This window comes from Embiotoca jacksoni, unplaced genomic scaffold (genome assembly GCF_022577435.1).
Source record: "Embiotoca jacksoni isolate LCO1_2020_lvr unplaced genomic scaffold, fEmbJac1.0.p SCAF_3, whole genome shotgun sequence".
Lineage (NCBI taxonomy): Eukaryota > Metazoa > Chordata > Actinopteri > Embiotocidae > Embiotoca > Embiotoca jacksoni.
In genome coordinates this window covers 13,236,237-13,251,958 of record NW_027185381.1, presented here as the reverse complement: position 1 = coordinate 13,251,958, position 15,722 = coordinate 13,236,237, and the positions used below count along the sequence as shown (strand labels likewise).

Here is a 15,722-nt window from a genome sequence, read left to right as displayed (position 1 = left end):
CATATTATTTTGAAAATGCAAGACATTGTAGTAAACCAAATGATCAAAAGGAGATTATAAAATAAAACGCTTCATCAGTTGTTGTTGTTTTTTTTAGAAGTTGGTTTACCCTGAATTTTGTCTGGCAGGTTAGCTCCAGTATTTCACCCTTTGTTTCAATCTTTAATTCAGTGGTGGTGTGAAGAAAAGTTCTCCACTCGCTTGTCTGGATACCAGGTGGAAGATACGACCAGCTGACCGAGGAGGAGGAGGAGGAGGAGGGAGGAGGGAGGAGGGGCGGACAGACAGTCCGGCAGGCAGCGGTGCTGCCGCTCAGCCCCCCCACAGACAGACAACTTGAACGGAGGGAAGCTGCGACGCGAGCCGCTGTTGTTGCTGCTGAGCTCCGGCAGCGACCAGCCTGGGAGTTCAGCTAGCCGGCTAACGAGCGGTCTTAGCCGGGCCATCATAGGAACAACAAGCTGTCCCGTCTGCGATCCCGGACCGCTGAATTCAAGTCGGAGCAGTTGTTTTTTTTTTAGTTGCAATTTAAAAAAAACAACAACAACATGTCTATATTACCGTTCACTCCTCCGATTGTGAAGAGGCTCCTCGGCTGGAAGAAAGGAGAGCAGAACGGGCAGGAGGAGAAGTGGTGCGAAAAGGCTGTCAAAAGTCTGGTGAAGAAGTTGAAAAGGACGGGACAGCTGGACGAGTTGGAAAAAGCCATCACGACACAGAATGTCAACACGAAGTGCATCACCATACCCAGGTAGGGACGACGGGACACGGACACGGGACACGGACGGGACGCACCGCCTCGGAGGAAGTCAGCTACGCTAGTGCTAATGAACGCTAACGTTAGCCGAGTAGCTACCTATGCAGCCAGTTAGCATCTGAAATACACAGGCTACGTAGGATAACGTCTTTAGTCATACATTTAAATCTGTTAAAAAAAAAAAAAAAATCATTTTCAAGTATTAGTTTGCACGACGAGGATGACCGGGGTACAAAAAAAAAAACACAAAAAAAACACGGTAAACCTGCACAATCGTGAATCACGACGTCGTGATTTAGCGTCTCTCAAATGTTTGAGCAAGTTTAAAAAAAAAATAAATAAATAAAAAAAAAATAAAAATGTGAAAGCAAGCTGCGCCTTGCAGACAGTAGTAGCCGTGGTGACTGTAGTGCTACGTAAACATGCCCACAGTTCACACGTGGGACAAACCGGAGAAGGAGTGGTTTGGTTCGGCGACGCTGAGCCCTGAGTCACGGAGGATGTTCAGACCGGAGAGAGTGGACACTCCGGGGAAAGTTGGACGAAGTGTCCAGTTTTGGGGGATTTCCAGTTTTGGGGGATTCCCCCCCCCACACACACACACATGAGATCATGTTTAGAGCAGATTAGTTTGTCGGACATGTGAGGGTGGACTCACTCCGGGTGTGGTGCAGCGGCTCTGTGCAGGCACGTAGAGGTATTTATTCTCAGTGGTCTGAACGAGTGAACAAACAACAAAAAAAAAAGTATGTTGAGCTGTTGAATTAGTTTACTTGTCGGACGCAGTCTTCAGTCAGGAAGTAGCTCTGGTGATGAAAGCCTTAAAGGTGCAACATGTGGGCCGGTGGAGAGTCCGTGGAGCATCCGGTCTGACCCTCGGGTTCAGCAGAGTTGTCAAATTGTGTGTTCTTGACCCGCCTTTACTCAGTAGTTGGCCTTTTTAATTTAATTTTTTTTTAATTTTTAGAACAAATTATTGTGACGTGAGATTGTCTGGACCCAGGTGTGTATCAACTAAAATAATGGATTGGTTAAGCCTACAGTTTACGTTATAGCTTGCTTTTCTCTGTTATTATCAAGACCACGATAAAACCACATATTAATGCCGTTTTGGATTTTGTTTGGGGCTGTTTGTGTTATTGTCAGCTGAACTGAAAATCTGTCTTAAAATGTTCAAACAAGGTCAGGACATCTAGTTAGTTTGTGATTTTTAAAATCACCTCAGTTTGGTAGATGATGAACTAATTGAGCTCCCACGTGCAGCTGTTCCAACTAATCTGAACTGTGAATGAACTAACAGCTAACTTAACATATTGTTAGTAAGAACCTACAACAGCTATTGCTTTGCAGCCCATGTTAGCATTAACAGTTACTTATCAGTCTAGAAAAAATATTGCAAGTTCAGCATTAAACTTAAATCCTTCACTCACCAGGAGCAACTGTCCCCTGCAGTGGAAAGTAACACCGACGGTCACTTCTTTTTCTTTTCTGTCTTATCACTTCTTTTCTTTGCCGCTGAACGTGTTGTAGTTTTTTTTTTGTTGTTGCCTGGAGCAGGTGGGGGAGGCGATAATGGTCGCTTGCCGAGAACTTTCGCCATTGTTGCATTTACTGTTTCATTTATTACATTCCTGTCCTTACGATGCTGTTGTTAAACGGGCCAACCTGGGGCAGGACCTTCAACATGATTGACGAGAGGTTAGACTGCACCCTGTGGGCAGCGCTACTTCTTCCTTCTCACATGTAGGACTCGGGGCAGACTCGACGCTACAGCAACTCACAATCAAGCCTGTGGTACCTGGGTGGTATTGTGAGACGGGACAGTCCAGAGGGGTGAACTACTACTACTATTATTAGTGGGTTAGCGAGGTATGCTGAGACTAAAGCCAGGGTTGTCAGTATCACGTAGCTGGCTCTCTTTTAAGATGGCTGGATCACCATGGTTACTTATGCTGCAAACTTAACCTGGTCCCGAGCAGGTTATGTTCGAGATATCGGATCAAAACGTACCAAAGTACTGCATACTGACCAATCAATTCTCTGAAAATTGTCACCACCAATCGGAGAATATCCCTCGGAGCTCGGTATGCAGAGTGAGACGGTCCTCTGCGGAGTGAGACGGTCCTCTGCGGGGGGCAGAGTGTTCAAACACCGACAAACCTCTGTGTCTTCCCCCGGTGATTTTTATGAGGTATAGATTAATTTCAGTGTTTTTTACTGATATCATCCTACAACAGGGACTGATTGATGCACTATCAGAAGCATTGAACTTGTACTCATAAGATTTGACAGTAAACCTACCTCTCGCTTTGAATTATGATTTTATATTTATTTATTTGCCCTTCAGTCCATTTGACACCTCCGGGGCTGCAGGTGAAATGATGCCTAAATATTATAGAATCTTGAGTTGCAGCAGAGGCAGGATAGAGGGGTGTGATTTGTTGCCGTGGAGACACTATGAATTGCCTGAACATTCCAGAATGTAAAGCTTGAAAGTTCCGGAATTTGTGAAGTTGAATTGTTGTTAATTTTTCATACGTCATGAGAATACAATTAATAATAGATTAATTTTATGAAATATCCACCTGTAATTAGTCCGATCTTCCTGTGCACGTTATGGTAAGGAGATATGATAGGCGAAGTCTTTCAACTTCGGCGACACATTCACACAGTCGGTAATTGTTTTGCACATCCTTCTATCTTTTAGCAGCTGCAGCTGTGCTGCTTTCAGTGGGAATTATGTGTTTAACTTCATTATAGTTTTTTTTAAAATGATAGTTTGCTCCTTGGTTTTAAAATATGTGGTTCTGCTGTCAGTACACTTGTTCATGTTTGTGATTGGCCAGATGCTGCAAACTCCTCCTCTTTTATGTGGACGTGCTCAGAGCCTGAAGCAGAAAGCCCGAGTTAACAAATATAGCAGATAACCACCGTCGTAGCGTCCATTCTCTCTGACGGCGAGTTTCCGCTTTGTTGAGCCAACTCAGGCAAAGAAAGCCCGGTATGTTGAACTTGCTTCGTAGTACACACATCAGGGCCTTCTGGTTAGCATGCTAACGGCAGTAGACATCTGTGGGACACAATACATAGTTATCTTTGACATAACGACAACCCGTCGCGTTCTGTGGGTCATTTTATTGACTTTTTTAAACTAAAAATCGTACACTTTGCACCTTTTAAACAAAATGAAAAGTGTTATCAAAAGCTACAATGATAACTCAGTCCGGAGGATATAAAGGGACATAAAAACACAGAGTGAACTGTAAATGGACTCCATCATTTCTGCAGTGTGAACCATTGCAGATGTTGGCATCTTTCCAATTTTCATTTTCTAATACAGATTCATGTGTCTCTCCATCTTTTGTACCAACTTTAAAAAAAATAAGGCAGATCCACATATTGTCCCTGCCGTATAGAGTTCACCTTTCGGTGACTTCTCTGTTTTCTTTCTAAGGAATATTCAAATGGTCATGTCGTGGGCTTCCTTCCAATGGAACTGGAAGTCCCCCATCACGGCATGTGCAGAAGCCGGAGCATGGGTGGTAACCTACATTAAAAACGTATTCTCAGTTCTTGGGAATGTGCTTCAGGCACGAGGGAAGGCGTGGGCCAATCTCAGTGGGTTCAGAGACTACTAGGTTTACAGAACAACAGCTGTCTTGCTCTCTGCTGGGGATACAGTGAGTCAGTGCTTCTGTCCTACAGCAAGCCTACATTGAGCTGTACTTTCATCACCTACTCTAATGTGGAGTAGCGAGAAAGTGGTTGTCAGCAATTCAAATGAAAGTGGTCGAGAGCATGCCTGTGGTGTTCGCACCTAGAGTGGTCTTAACCAGTAGGAAATTATTATGGGCTAAAATAGCTGAACTGTGAAACTCAGAGCAGCTCAATTTTCTGCTCTATGCAGTATATGGAGAAATTTATAGTAACAATAATCTTTTTTATTTTTTTTACATGGTTGGTGAAAAGACAAATGATCATATTTGTCTACTCTGTCTGTTGACGCTTAATACTTTTTTTTTTATGACCGCCTGTGGTTTTGTTTGGTGTAAAAGGAACAATGTACACTATATCGGTAGTCGATGTATTATTGGCCCAAAGGTAAGAAAACTGAATCAATGCTTCTGTTCCAATAATAGAAATTCAGCTGATAATCATGTCAGATAATATGGAGCCTACTGTTGACCAGCCGTAGACAAAGACCAAAAATATAAATATTTTCCTCTATACATTTTTGCATTTGTAAGATAAATACGATTGTTTATTGTGTGGCATTGAAAATAAACGGATAAGTCAGTTATTGACCCCAAAATTCCATATTGCTGCATCTCTATAAAATGAATGTATGAAAGTTGCATGTTTAGTGGTTAAAATGAACAGAAAGGGTTATAAACGGTGGGTTTTTGGGGCTTTGTTTGAAAGCAGACAGTCCAGAGGTGACAGATGGTTCGGGGGTGAATGACATGCATATATGGTTTATGTGTTTTTACATGCCCCTTTTGTGCTTAATCAAATCAAAAGTATAGGTTATGGTTGCTTCTGGAGTTGGAGGAAGTGGTTTCTCTCCCCCTCAGGATTTTCATGTGATAAGAGGTGCAGTTGTTGTTTCTTCTGCTGAATGGAAAAGTTGCCTCAGTCCAGCTTTGTATCGGAGGAGTCATCATGTCAGTGACAGACCAGGCAGACAGGACATAGCCCAGGTCCGCCTCAGCAGAGGCATGTAAACGCTGACCTCAGCTGACCCAGCAAACACACCATCAACGGAGGAGGTAGTGCCCAAAGATTAGTCTGATCCCATTTCTTTTGTGGCAGTCACTGATGTAGTCTGAAGCTTGAATTACATTTTTTAAAAGGCAAATGTTGTGGTGTTGAGTCCAGAAGATGTTTCCAGTTATTTGGGTACGTCACTGCTCAAACTTCAACTGTTCCAGGTGTATCAGTCCCACTCAGCTTCCATGCTTGATTGATGTGGATATGTCTTATTTCCCTAATCTGAGTATGTAAAGAGGTATCCGTCCCTTGTGGTGTGTACCAAATCATGATCATAATTTTGGAAATTAAAAATTTTCATTAGGCAACGTTTTCATTTTGATATAACCAACAGAAACTTTAGCAGACTTTGTGCTGCGTCTTTTGTTTGTACTCTGAAATGACCTGTGTATTTCACTTTGAGTGTTGGGATAGCATAAAAAACCAAAATGCTCTGGTGTTTTGCCCAGTGTTAATGTTGAGCTCCCATATTGGAGATCATTGACGAATTAACATCTGACAAATCCTCATTGACCTCAGCATTTCAGTTTGTATTTTTTCCCGAACTCAAAATTAATTACAGGTTCTGTCTCATAATCTTATTTTAGTAGAGCACAGAGTAAAGCGGTGGTTTCTTTCAGGTCTTTAGATGGACGTCTGCAGGTCTCCCACAGAAAAGGTCTCCCTCATGTGATCTACTGCCGCTTGTGGCGCTGGCCAGACCTGCAGTCCCACCACGAGCTGAGGGCTGTCGATCACTGTGAATTTGCCTTTCACACCAAGAAGGATGAAGTGTGTGTTAACCCGTACCACTACCAGAGGGTGGAGACACCAAGTGAGTGTCGCTAATTGCTACGTGATCCAAATTATTGTATTTAAAATGATGCTTTTGCCAAACTGCATACAGAACAGAACTGGTCCTTTGTGTGTTTCCAGTTTTACCTCCAGTTTTAGTGCCACGACATACAGATATCCCCGCTGAGTTCCCACCACTGGATGACTACAGCCCATCCATCCCCGAAAACACCAATTTCCCTGCTGGCATTGAGCCCCAGAGTAACTATATTCCTGGTGAGAAAAAGTGGACCTCTCCTTTTGAATTTAAAGTCTGTAAATCCTTTTTCACTGGGATGATTTTGTGTGTGGCTCGTTCGGACCTCCACTGTCCAAAATGGCGTCACTGAATGCAGTGTTTCCATTAAATTTGCAGTATTATAGGAACAGTTTAAACAAAAGGGAGCTTAACTAGAAGCAGAAAAGTCTCTTATCATTAATACTGCTTTTATTTGTTTATCCACTTGTAATGTACTCTGCCCTAAAATATATAATTATCTATAATAATTGTTTGTTCCTGAAGGCACGAAACTTGTTTCAGTAGTTGAAAATATGTCAATAGACAAGTGTGTGCTTAACCTTTGTGTTTGCATGCTGCAGAAACTCCGCCACCAGGTTACCTGAGTGAGGATGGTGAGACAAATGACCACCAGCTCAACCACAGCATGGACACAGGTGGGTCACGTGATCATGCACACAACCGAAGCCCATACTGTTCTAATTACACCTTGTCATGTTCATGAACCAGCCTTCTATTACCGCTCTATTTCAGGTTCACCCAGCCTGTCGCCCAATCCTGTGTCACCCACAAACAGTAATCTTGGTAAGCAAAATCAAAGGGGTCAGCTCTACTCACTGAGCAGCTCATTCATTATGTGCACTTATCTGGATGGTGGCACTGACATTAGGTCATTGGCACATGTGATTAAATTACAAGTGTCAGTCATTCATTTAATATAATCAACAAAAAAAAAAAAAGTATCTCGCTCTTCAGGTCTTGCTGCTTGTGTTGATAGGCAATATGTAGCTGTATCTTAAACAGTTGACAGTAGAATTGGTATGTTTGTGTGCAAAAGCTGAGCTGAGTTTTTAAATGCATAAAATAACATTTATGATCAAATATATGTATATAAAGCAACACAGATTGGTCTCACAAATAAGGAACACAATCAAAGATGTAGATATTGATAGTGGTCAAAAAGTTAACTTCACTTGTAGCTACGTACCCTTAATTATTATCATTTTCTACAGCTGAATACTGGATCATTTATTTGAAATTGCAAAAAAAAAAAAAAATTATCAGCTGTCCAGTTGTAATGTTCTGTTATTAAAATAAAGGGAGACTTGTCAGTCAGAACTGAGAGACTCAGTAGTCATGGTAGGGATTAGAATGTATGTGCATCCTGGTGGCTCTGCTGGCTGACATAGTGTATACCAGTGTATGTTATAGATGTACCCGATGACACCGATAACCACACACCTGAATACCTGTACTCTCCATAGAGCCCATGATCAGTCCTGTCAGAACTCTATAAAATGCCTCCTACAAAGGAATCATGCTCATTTCAGTTTCAGAGTATAGGATTAGAATGTCTTTGTTGGGATGAGTGTGTGCGTGTGAGACAGATGTGCAAAATACAAAGTGAGTGGACCACGTCTGGGAGGCTTAGCTTCAGGGCAGTAATAGAGTAAGTGTGGTATGAATGGAGTCTTTGTCTATGGTCTGTCCTTGTCTGTGGAAAGGCCAGCCACAGACAGCTCAAGATAATGCAATAAATATCCGGTTGCCAGGTTATTCTATCTATGTGGAAAGCCACCAGGAGGTCATTGTTGAAAAAAGTAAATAGGTACATCACGTCTTGTCCATTCCTGGCTGGGGCCATGAGGGTCGTGGGAAAGAGCTCTTGAAGAGAAATCAAAGGGAACTTTATCAGCAGTTTGCATCTTTACAAGAAAAGGATTTAGCACAAAGCAGTTTACCTGCTCTCATGACCTTCTGAATTCTTTTTTCATGGACCTAACATGAGCTTTCATCTGTAAATGTCTCAGACTTACAACCTGTGACGTACTGCGAATCTGCCTTCTGGTGCTCCATCTCCTACTACGAGCTGAACCAGCGTGTCGGAGAGACCTTCCACGCGTCGCAGCCCTCCCTGACTGTAGATGGATTCACGGACCCCTCCAACTCTGAACGCTTCTGTTTGGGCTTGCTGTCCAACGTCAACCGCAACTCGGCAGTAGAGCTCACACGCAGACACATAGGTACGTATTTATTTCACAGGGACGACATAACCTCTGATCTAATTTGCCTTTTGTATTTTGGCTTGACATCATTTTGGCAGGTTTGTTGTGTGCTGAGCTCCTGTGTGTTCTCTTCCATGTCCAGGACGGGGTGTGAGGTTGTACTACATTGGGGGAGAGGTGTTTGCAGAGTGTCTTAGTGACAGTGCCATCTTTGTCCAGAGTCCCAACTGCAACCAGCGTTATGGCTGGCATCCTGCCACCGTGTGCAAAATACCTCCAGGTCAGCATGAGATTGATACATGCAAACACACGAAAGTAATCAGGCCACATAGCTGGAGTATAACGGAGTCCTGATGACCTACTGACACGCACATCTTTTTTGTTCTCTGTGCTTGTAAGGCAACTAATGAATATTTTGTTTGTCAGGCTGCAACCTTAAGATCTTCAACAACCAGGAGTTTGCTGCTCTGCTCGCCCAGTCAGTCAACCAGGGCTTTGAGGCCGTCTACCAGCTCACCAGGATGTGCACTATTCGCATGAGCTTTGTTAAGGGATGGGGAGCTGAGTACAGGTACATATTTTTCAATAACTTAAGCTACTTAAGACTTTTATACAAATGCTTTCAATCTGTTTCACTGTTTCAGCCATTTATTTCCATATAGCTAACATTGAAAGGCTTAAGAAGAATTGAACTGATCCGTCTACACATAGATTTTTTTTCTTTTTCAACTTTCCACGTCACATTTTTTCACAGATGTAATGTAGAAACTTGAATTCTGCATTGGACATACACCGATCAGCCATAACATTAAAGCTGACAGGTGAAGCATTAAGTATAACACGACAACCCAGCAATAAATACTGCCTTCATTAGGAATTAACATTGTTCAATTGTTACTTTTTTCTTGGTAATTTTGGAAACTGTAGTATGCGGTGCTGTTAAACTGTACTAGGTTATACTGAGAGGTGTTCCTCATATTTTGTCCGTCTCATTTAAATGAATTGGCTGACAAGATATGAGGAACACCTCTAAGCTTACCAGACATACATTTTTTTTTATTCTAAACAGACTATTTTTTTTATATATCTTGAGTCATACCCAGAGGGGGGATCCTTAGTTCAGTTTAGAGGTGATACAGAGATGGTAGCAGTCTTGTAAAGCAATAAGACGCTGATGGGGGCGGGTGCAGCTGTGAGTTGGCAACAGAGGAGGAAGAAGAATGCAGCAGGCATGCAGTGGTGAGGGGGACATGGAGTCGGGGTGAACATACTTCAGACTCCCTTTGCAGGGGGGGGGGGGAGATTCCCACTGGACTGTGAATGGTGCGTGTTGTATTTCTGGCACCAAACACCTTGGAGAAAAACATCTCTGGTAGAAACTTGAATGACTTCAGAAATAGCCTGTAGAGTTGGCATCACTGTTGGTGCTAACTCAACTAAAAATACTGAGTCGTCTATATCTTTGCCTTTACTATAATTAACTATGACATGTCTCACAGTGATTTTAAATGTATGATACCATGATGTGGTATAAGAGAGCTATCGGCATTGACAGACTTTGTTGGCCCTTGTCCTTCTTTGTATCCTGCAGACGTCAGACGGTGACCAGCACCCCATGCTGGATAGAGCTGCATCTTAATGGTCCCCTCCAGTGGCTGGACAAGGTCCTCACACAGATGGGATCTCCCAGCATCCACTGCTCTAGTGTGTCCTAAGAGCAGCACTTGCTTCCTAGTAGCCCTCCTTCCCATTGACACAGTCAAACACAAACCACATAGGAAAACTTCAGCATTTCTCAGTGATAATAAGGAAAGAGACGCCTTTCATCAAACTATGAAAACACCCTTTTCCCTTGCTGTGTCAGACATTTCTCTCGTCACATGTATAGCACTTTCTTTAGTACCATTTAGTGTCTCCATCTGATGGATATTTTAGGACCTGTACATTCTTTTGTTTTAATGTGTTCAACGGACAGCCACGTGGTATTTGCAGGTTTCAGAAGAAAACTTTTTTTTTTTCCCCCTCATTATTCATTCAGTTATTATGTCTATTCTTAGTGGCTGGTAGTTTAGTATTTCATAAAGGAGATTGAAATGTTTTCCAAGTTGGAGTTCCAGTACAGTTTCAGCTTGGCCATCCTCTACACATTTCAAAACATTTTTGATTCTATGAATTAACTAAGATTATGAATATGCTTCCATCATTGGTGTTTCAGTGGCCCAGCACCACTGAATTGGGAGGCTTATTAATCAATTGAACCATGAATTAACATGAAAAATGTCATTCTCTGTAGTGATTTGATAGAATATATCTAATAAGTACAAGGTACTTGGCCCATGTTAATTTATCTACATAATTGAAAGCGTCAATTATCTGATCATTTAATTGGTATTTTACCTATTTTAAGAAAAGACAGAACCATTGTTTCTGGAGAAGAATCCTTGTATTAAAACTATTTTGCTCAGTAAAAGAGACATTTTATAAGTTATTTTTGCATATTGTCCTGCATGGGAATATATTTTTATTATTGCCTCAATAGGATTGTACATAAATATTTATAGCTTGTGAATTCTCGTAGTCATGCATTGCTTGAAACAGTGGACCTGACCGACCTCGGGCATGGGTGGATTCACTATAAGACTTTGCTTTAAAGACCCAAAATGTGGCTTGCGTAAGTACAAGCTTTTCTAACTGGGTCAACTAGTTCTTAAGTGTGACACACAAGACTAACGTACCAGCTACTACTGTTATTTTGTAATAGAAAAACGACTCAACATCAGGCAACATGTGACTTCAGCGTGTGAAGGGTACAATGACCACGGCTGCTGTTCATCCATTAATGGCATGTGGAGTGAAAGCAAAGATGCAGGTCTTCTCACATTTATCAACTGTTAACCAATAGTACACTATGCTCCTTGTGGGTAAATGATGCACTTCCAGTTTACTGTGTTGATCAGTGTAAAGCTTTAGTTGTAGTGGTAATTTGCTTGTCCAATAAATACTGTATATGACATGTACATTGCTACAGTATACAGCATGTATAATATGCTCAAGGTCCTTGATCACTGTCTATGAAGCCACCATGTTAATCCAGCACTTGAGTACGTAAGACTCAGTCACCACGTAATCTATTTAAAACAGTTACACGGTGCTAAACTAAAATACTGTGTACTACAGTGCATTAGGTAGTCGGTAGATCTGTATCAGTACCTGTGTTCCTTGATATTCTTAGTTGGTGCTTTTCTGTTCCAAGTCTTACGTACATGTTTTTTCATGTAGCCGAATATTTGTTCTCAAATGACCATCGTTTGATCTGTGAATGTTTTAATAAATTGCAACAGAGTAAAATGAACTTCAAGTACATTTTTGGCAGGACTGATTGAGCCTCCTCTACAAGCCTGAATGTCCGTCACTGACGTGAGTGGCTCAGTGAGGGAGCGATGATTAAACAATTGATCAGCCGAATGCAGCGTTACCGAGTTTTCAAATGGAAAGCCTTCTAGAATTTCATATACAGTCCAGTCATATTTAAAGCAATGTTTGTTATACACGGCGACAAAAAAAACAACAACCCGAACCTACTGCACATGAATGCAATGTTATATTAGTGTCCTGTCAGATGTGATGAGTCAGCCCTGTGTTCAGCTTTGGAAACTGTAGTTTGTGGTGATATTTTGTTGGATGGCACATTATAAGGTGTTTTCCTGCTTATACACAAATGTTGATAAAATATTAGAAACAACCCAAATACAGCAGCACGACTGAACTACTAATTTTATTTATTGCAGAGTTAATCCAATGCTGCATACATGTATTCCTATTTTTCTGGTCTGGGTGAGTTGAGCATTATGCACCCATTGTAGTGTGACAATGTTCACAATAAAGAAGCCACACTGACTGAAGAGCAGTAAACATTAAAGTCACAGGTTTTTATGTTGATTCAGCTGAATGTGTATTAAATCTCTTACAACACTATTAAGGATAAGGCACATGAAGTAACTTTAAAATATATGTGGCTGCACCGAAAGACAAATACATAAATCAAATCCAACATAATTTAATTTAATGTGTTTCCACCCGCAACACCATCATGTGTTGAGGTTCACTTCAGGGCTAAAGCATAGTGAAGGACCCGGGGTAGTAGATAAGACAATGAGGGCCACTCACTTCTCTTCTAAACAGGATATCCATCTGCTCTTCACGATACAACGATCCTTTCACTCTTAAGAATCAAAAGTTTCTAAATATGACTACGCCTACAGTATCATCTGTAAGCATCTCCACTTTCCCAGCTCAAGCAGGATGTCAAAGGGCGCTGAATCTCGTGGGAGCCCCAGGTAAGATGGGAAGATCAGGAGAACGGAGACTGAGTCACAGATAGCTACTTTTAGCTTTCCTCTCCCGATGACAACCCATCGATCTCATCCTCATCACCGCCGATGGCCATCCAAAACGCTTTGGCCACCTGATAAGCAGATTTCATGTCACTTTATAATTGATTTCGCATTAAATCGGACTCCCACTGAAACATGTTATTGTTCCAACAGTTTCTAACTGATACAGTTGCTTACCTTTTCTGCGTGAACTTTTCTCTGTTCATGAGGTAACGAAGATGCTTTGTCTGCAGGTTGGAAATCAGAGAAGACCAAATATTCTATCATTCGTAAATCAGTTATACAAATATTTGACATCCACAACGACAATGAGAGAAAGACTAGCGTACCAAAGTCCTTTACATTTAAAAAAAAGACAAAGTCAAGCATTTCATTTTCATTTCCAAATTACCTTTCATTTCTTTCAATTTAGTAAAGAGGCGCTCAAAGTTATCTACATCTGCATCTCCAGCCGTGAGAGTGGCGAGCTCCTGAATGTCCAAATCCGTCATTGCATCTGAGGGATCAACACAATATATACGGAAAATACAGGACATACACATTAGTAATTGCTCCAGCAGCAGGATTTACATAAAAACAAAAAAAAAGATTTTATCAAAGGATGTTCTCTTACCAACTATTGAGTCTTCCTGTGTGTCTGTACTACTTTCTGTACTGTTGGTCTCCTCATTATCAGGTGTGCCCTCTACTGGCAAGCTGGAAGACTGCCCCAGAGAAGAAGCGAGGGTTAGCTTGCCTCCACAAAAACTTACGGATTTAAATGAAAACGGATTGCTTTACATAAGAAAGCAAGGGAGAACACATGAAAAGACAATTACAAATCTAACTTCAATAATGATCAATACAAAATTGAACAAAAACTACACTTACTGGTGGATCTTGGCAGGTGCGTGGGTTGTTGTGTCTGGAAGCCACCAAACTGCTCATCAGACCAAAGCCTTGATTGTGCCCTGTTTGACGGAGAAATAAACTGTCACTGACATACGCAGATGCACTAAATATTCAGGAGAATATGCACTAGGTACAAATATTGATCAATGTCATCTCACCGTCCTTCATCTCCATGCTGGACCACACATTGGCATTGAGAGCCTGAACGATTCTCTTTACTCCTGTGGATTCTGGAAAATCATCTGATGAAGTCAACAAAGATCATGTGAATAACATGCCACAACACGAGGAATTAAAATCTAAACATGCGTCACGTCACTGTAATATTCTGCTCCCTCTAAAACGCACCATCTTCATCTGGTAGCTCTTGTGGATTGAGCTCCACCAGCTCAAAGGCATGAGCCAAACACCACTGCTGCGCTTCATGTCTGGTGACCCCTAGAACACAAATGAAATGATATACGCCTTATACAGTAGAGCAGGGGTGTCAAACATACGGCCCGCCGGCCGGATCCGGCCCGCCAGGGGGTCCAGCTCGGCCCGCCGGATGACTTTGCTAAGTGTGAAAATTACAGAAAGACATAAATTGCATTTCTATGAGAAAATGGAGGTTTATGAGTACAAACGTTTTGTTATTTTTTTTTTTTTTTTAATCGATCCAGTAATTGCTTCAAAAACAGCGTAAATGGGCTGATGTCTGAGTTTTTGGTCTTTATGTTTCTAGTTTATTGTAGAAAGACCTTAAAATAGGGTTTATCATCCAAAAACCTTCACCAATGATTTAAACAAAGAGAAATATTGTCGTTATGTATGCGTTATTATGCTATGATTTTACTGGTCTGGCCCACTTGAGATCAAAGTGGGCAGTATGTGGCCCCTCAACTAAAATGAGTTTGACACCCCTGCAGTAGAGAGTATCTCAATGTTTTCTGCGTACAGCAAATAGGGCTGGAAATCTCACCATTTTCACAGACTCTGTCGCACACCAGAATGAGCACCTCTGGAGCAAGATCTTCTACCACTGATATCCAAGGCTGTAGTTTTTCCAGCCCATCTTTCTGCAAAACATCATGCACAAACAATGAAGGCTACAAGGATATCACAGGATATATTGTTTCGATTTTGTTGTTGTTGTTGCTGATATGCCTTATTCTTGGAGACACATACCAGTTTGCTGTCAAAATAAGCGATGAAAGCCTGCATGGACTGAGCAATCTCTGAAGACATCTGGAAAGTGCTCGGTACGACACATAGCCTGACATCGGCTGTGTAGTATTTATTGTTGATGATCCAAGGATACCAGATTACTGTTTCCTCTCGCTTGGTCGGCTCAGGCAAAGTCTTCGTACTGAGGATCTCTGAAGCAAAAAAAAAAACAAAAAAAAACAACGTTTGTTATTCATCGCAACAAAGACATCACGTTAAAGTTGCTCTTTCACTGTGACCCGGTTAGCTGTGGAAACCACCCTGCACATGGGCGCTTTTATACCAGCGCCACCAAAGGAAAGCGGTGAACGAGCTTGACGACGTCGGACAAACTCGTTATTACTCTTTTATTACTAACGTACAGGTGTCATCACCTCCTGTGCTGAGAGTACAATTAGCTTTTGCTAAACGTTAGCCTGCTTGCTATATTTTTTTTTTGCACATTGCGCTTTACTTACGTTTGATCAGCTCTTCTTCTTTAAACTCGCTGTCGCAGCTGGTGACGAGCACGCACGGAACAGGCATGTCTGTGTTTTCTTCCGTCGCTGACATCTTGGATAATATTTAGAGGGAGCTTCTCTATTTGCTAGCTGAGAGTGATGTTAGCCACCTGGTGATAACCTTTCACCTCTGACGGAAGCCCTTCC

The 15,722-nt window shown here is 41.7% G+C and overlaps 2 protein-coding genes across 2 annotated transcripts; one reads left to right on the top strand and one right to left on the bottom strand.

The window, feature by feature from the left end:
* Positions 1-272: 272 nt before the first annotated feature.
* On the top strand, positions 273-11,945 carry smad3b (SMAD family member 3b). The gene is made up of 9 exons (XM_069162146.1): positions 273-751; positions 6,148-6,341; positions 6,443-6,577; positions 6,941-7,015; positions 7,113-7,163; positions 8,390-8,602; positions 8,727-8,864; positions 9,011-9,155; positions 10,176-11,945. Exons 1-9 carry the CDS (start codon positions 549-551, stop codon positions 10,297-10,299), a joined length of 1,278 nt encoding a protein of 425 aa, XP_069018247.1. The 5' UTR covers positions 273-548; the 3' UTR covers positions 10,300-11,945.
* Positions 11,946-12,344: 399 nt separating this feature from the next.
* Positions 12,345-15,719, bottom strand: aagab (alpha and gamma adaptin binding protein). The gene is made up of 10 exons (XM_069162147.1): positions 15,534-15,719; positions 15,037-15,227; positions 14,831-14,927; positions 14,218-14,307; positions 14,028-14,111; positions 13,849-13,928; positions 13,592-13,682; positions 13,370-13,474; positions 13,156-13,205; positions 12,345-13,049 (listed from the first exon to the last, which is right to left on the bottom strand). The coding sequence occupies exons 1-10, from the start codon at positions 15,625-15,627 to the stop codon at positions 12,972-12,974; spliced, it is 960 nt and encodes a 319-aa protein (XP_069018248.1). The 5' UTR covers positions 15,628-15,719; the 3' UTR covers positions 12,345-12,971.
* Between the last annotated feature and the right edge of the window lie 3 nt (positions 15,720-15,722).

What these genes read in the sequence shown, in the direction of transcription:
- smad3b (XM_069162146.1), top strand. Translation starts at nt 549, where the DNA reads ATGTCTATATTACCGTTCACTCCTCCGATTGTGAAGAGGCTCCTCGGC. An exon ending in CAACCACAGCATGGACACAG is followed by an intron (nt 7,016 to 7,112) that starts GTGGGTCACGTG and finishes GCTCTATTTCAG; the next exon opens with GTTCACCCAGCCTGTCGCCC. An exon ending in CGTGTGCAAAATACCTCCAG is followed by an intron (nt 8,865 to 9,010) that starts GTCAGCATGAGA and finishes TTTGTTTGTCAG; the next exon opens with GCTGCAACCTTAAGATCTTC.
- aagab (XM_069162147.1), bottom strand. Translation starts at nt 15,627, where the DNA reads ATGTCAGCGACGGAAGAAAACACAGACATGCCTGTTCCGTGCGTGCTC. An exon ending in ACAGGAAGACTCAATAGTTG is followed by an intron (nt 13,475 to 13,591) that starts GTAAGAGAACAT and finishes TTGATCCCTCAG; the next exon opens with ATGCAATGACGGATTTGGAC. An exon ending in GAAAAGTTCACGCAGAAAAG is followed by an intron (nt 13,050 to 13,155) that starts GTAAGCAACTGT and finishes TCTGCTTATCAG; the next exon opens with GTGGCCAAAGCGTTTTGGAT.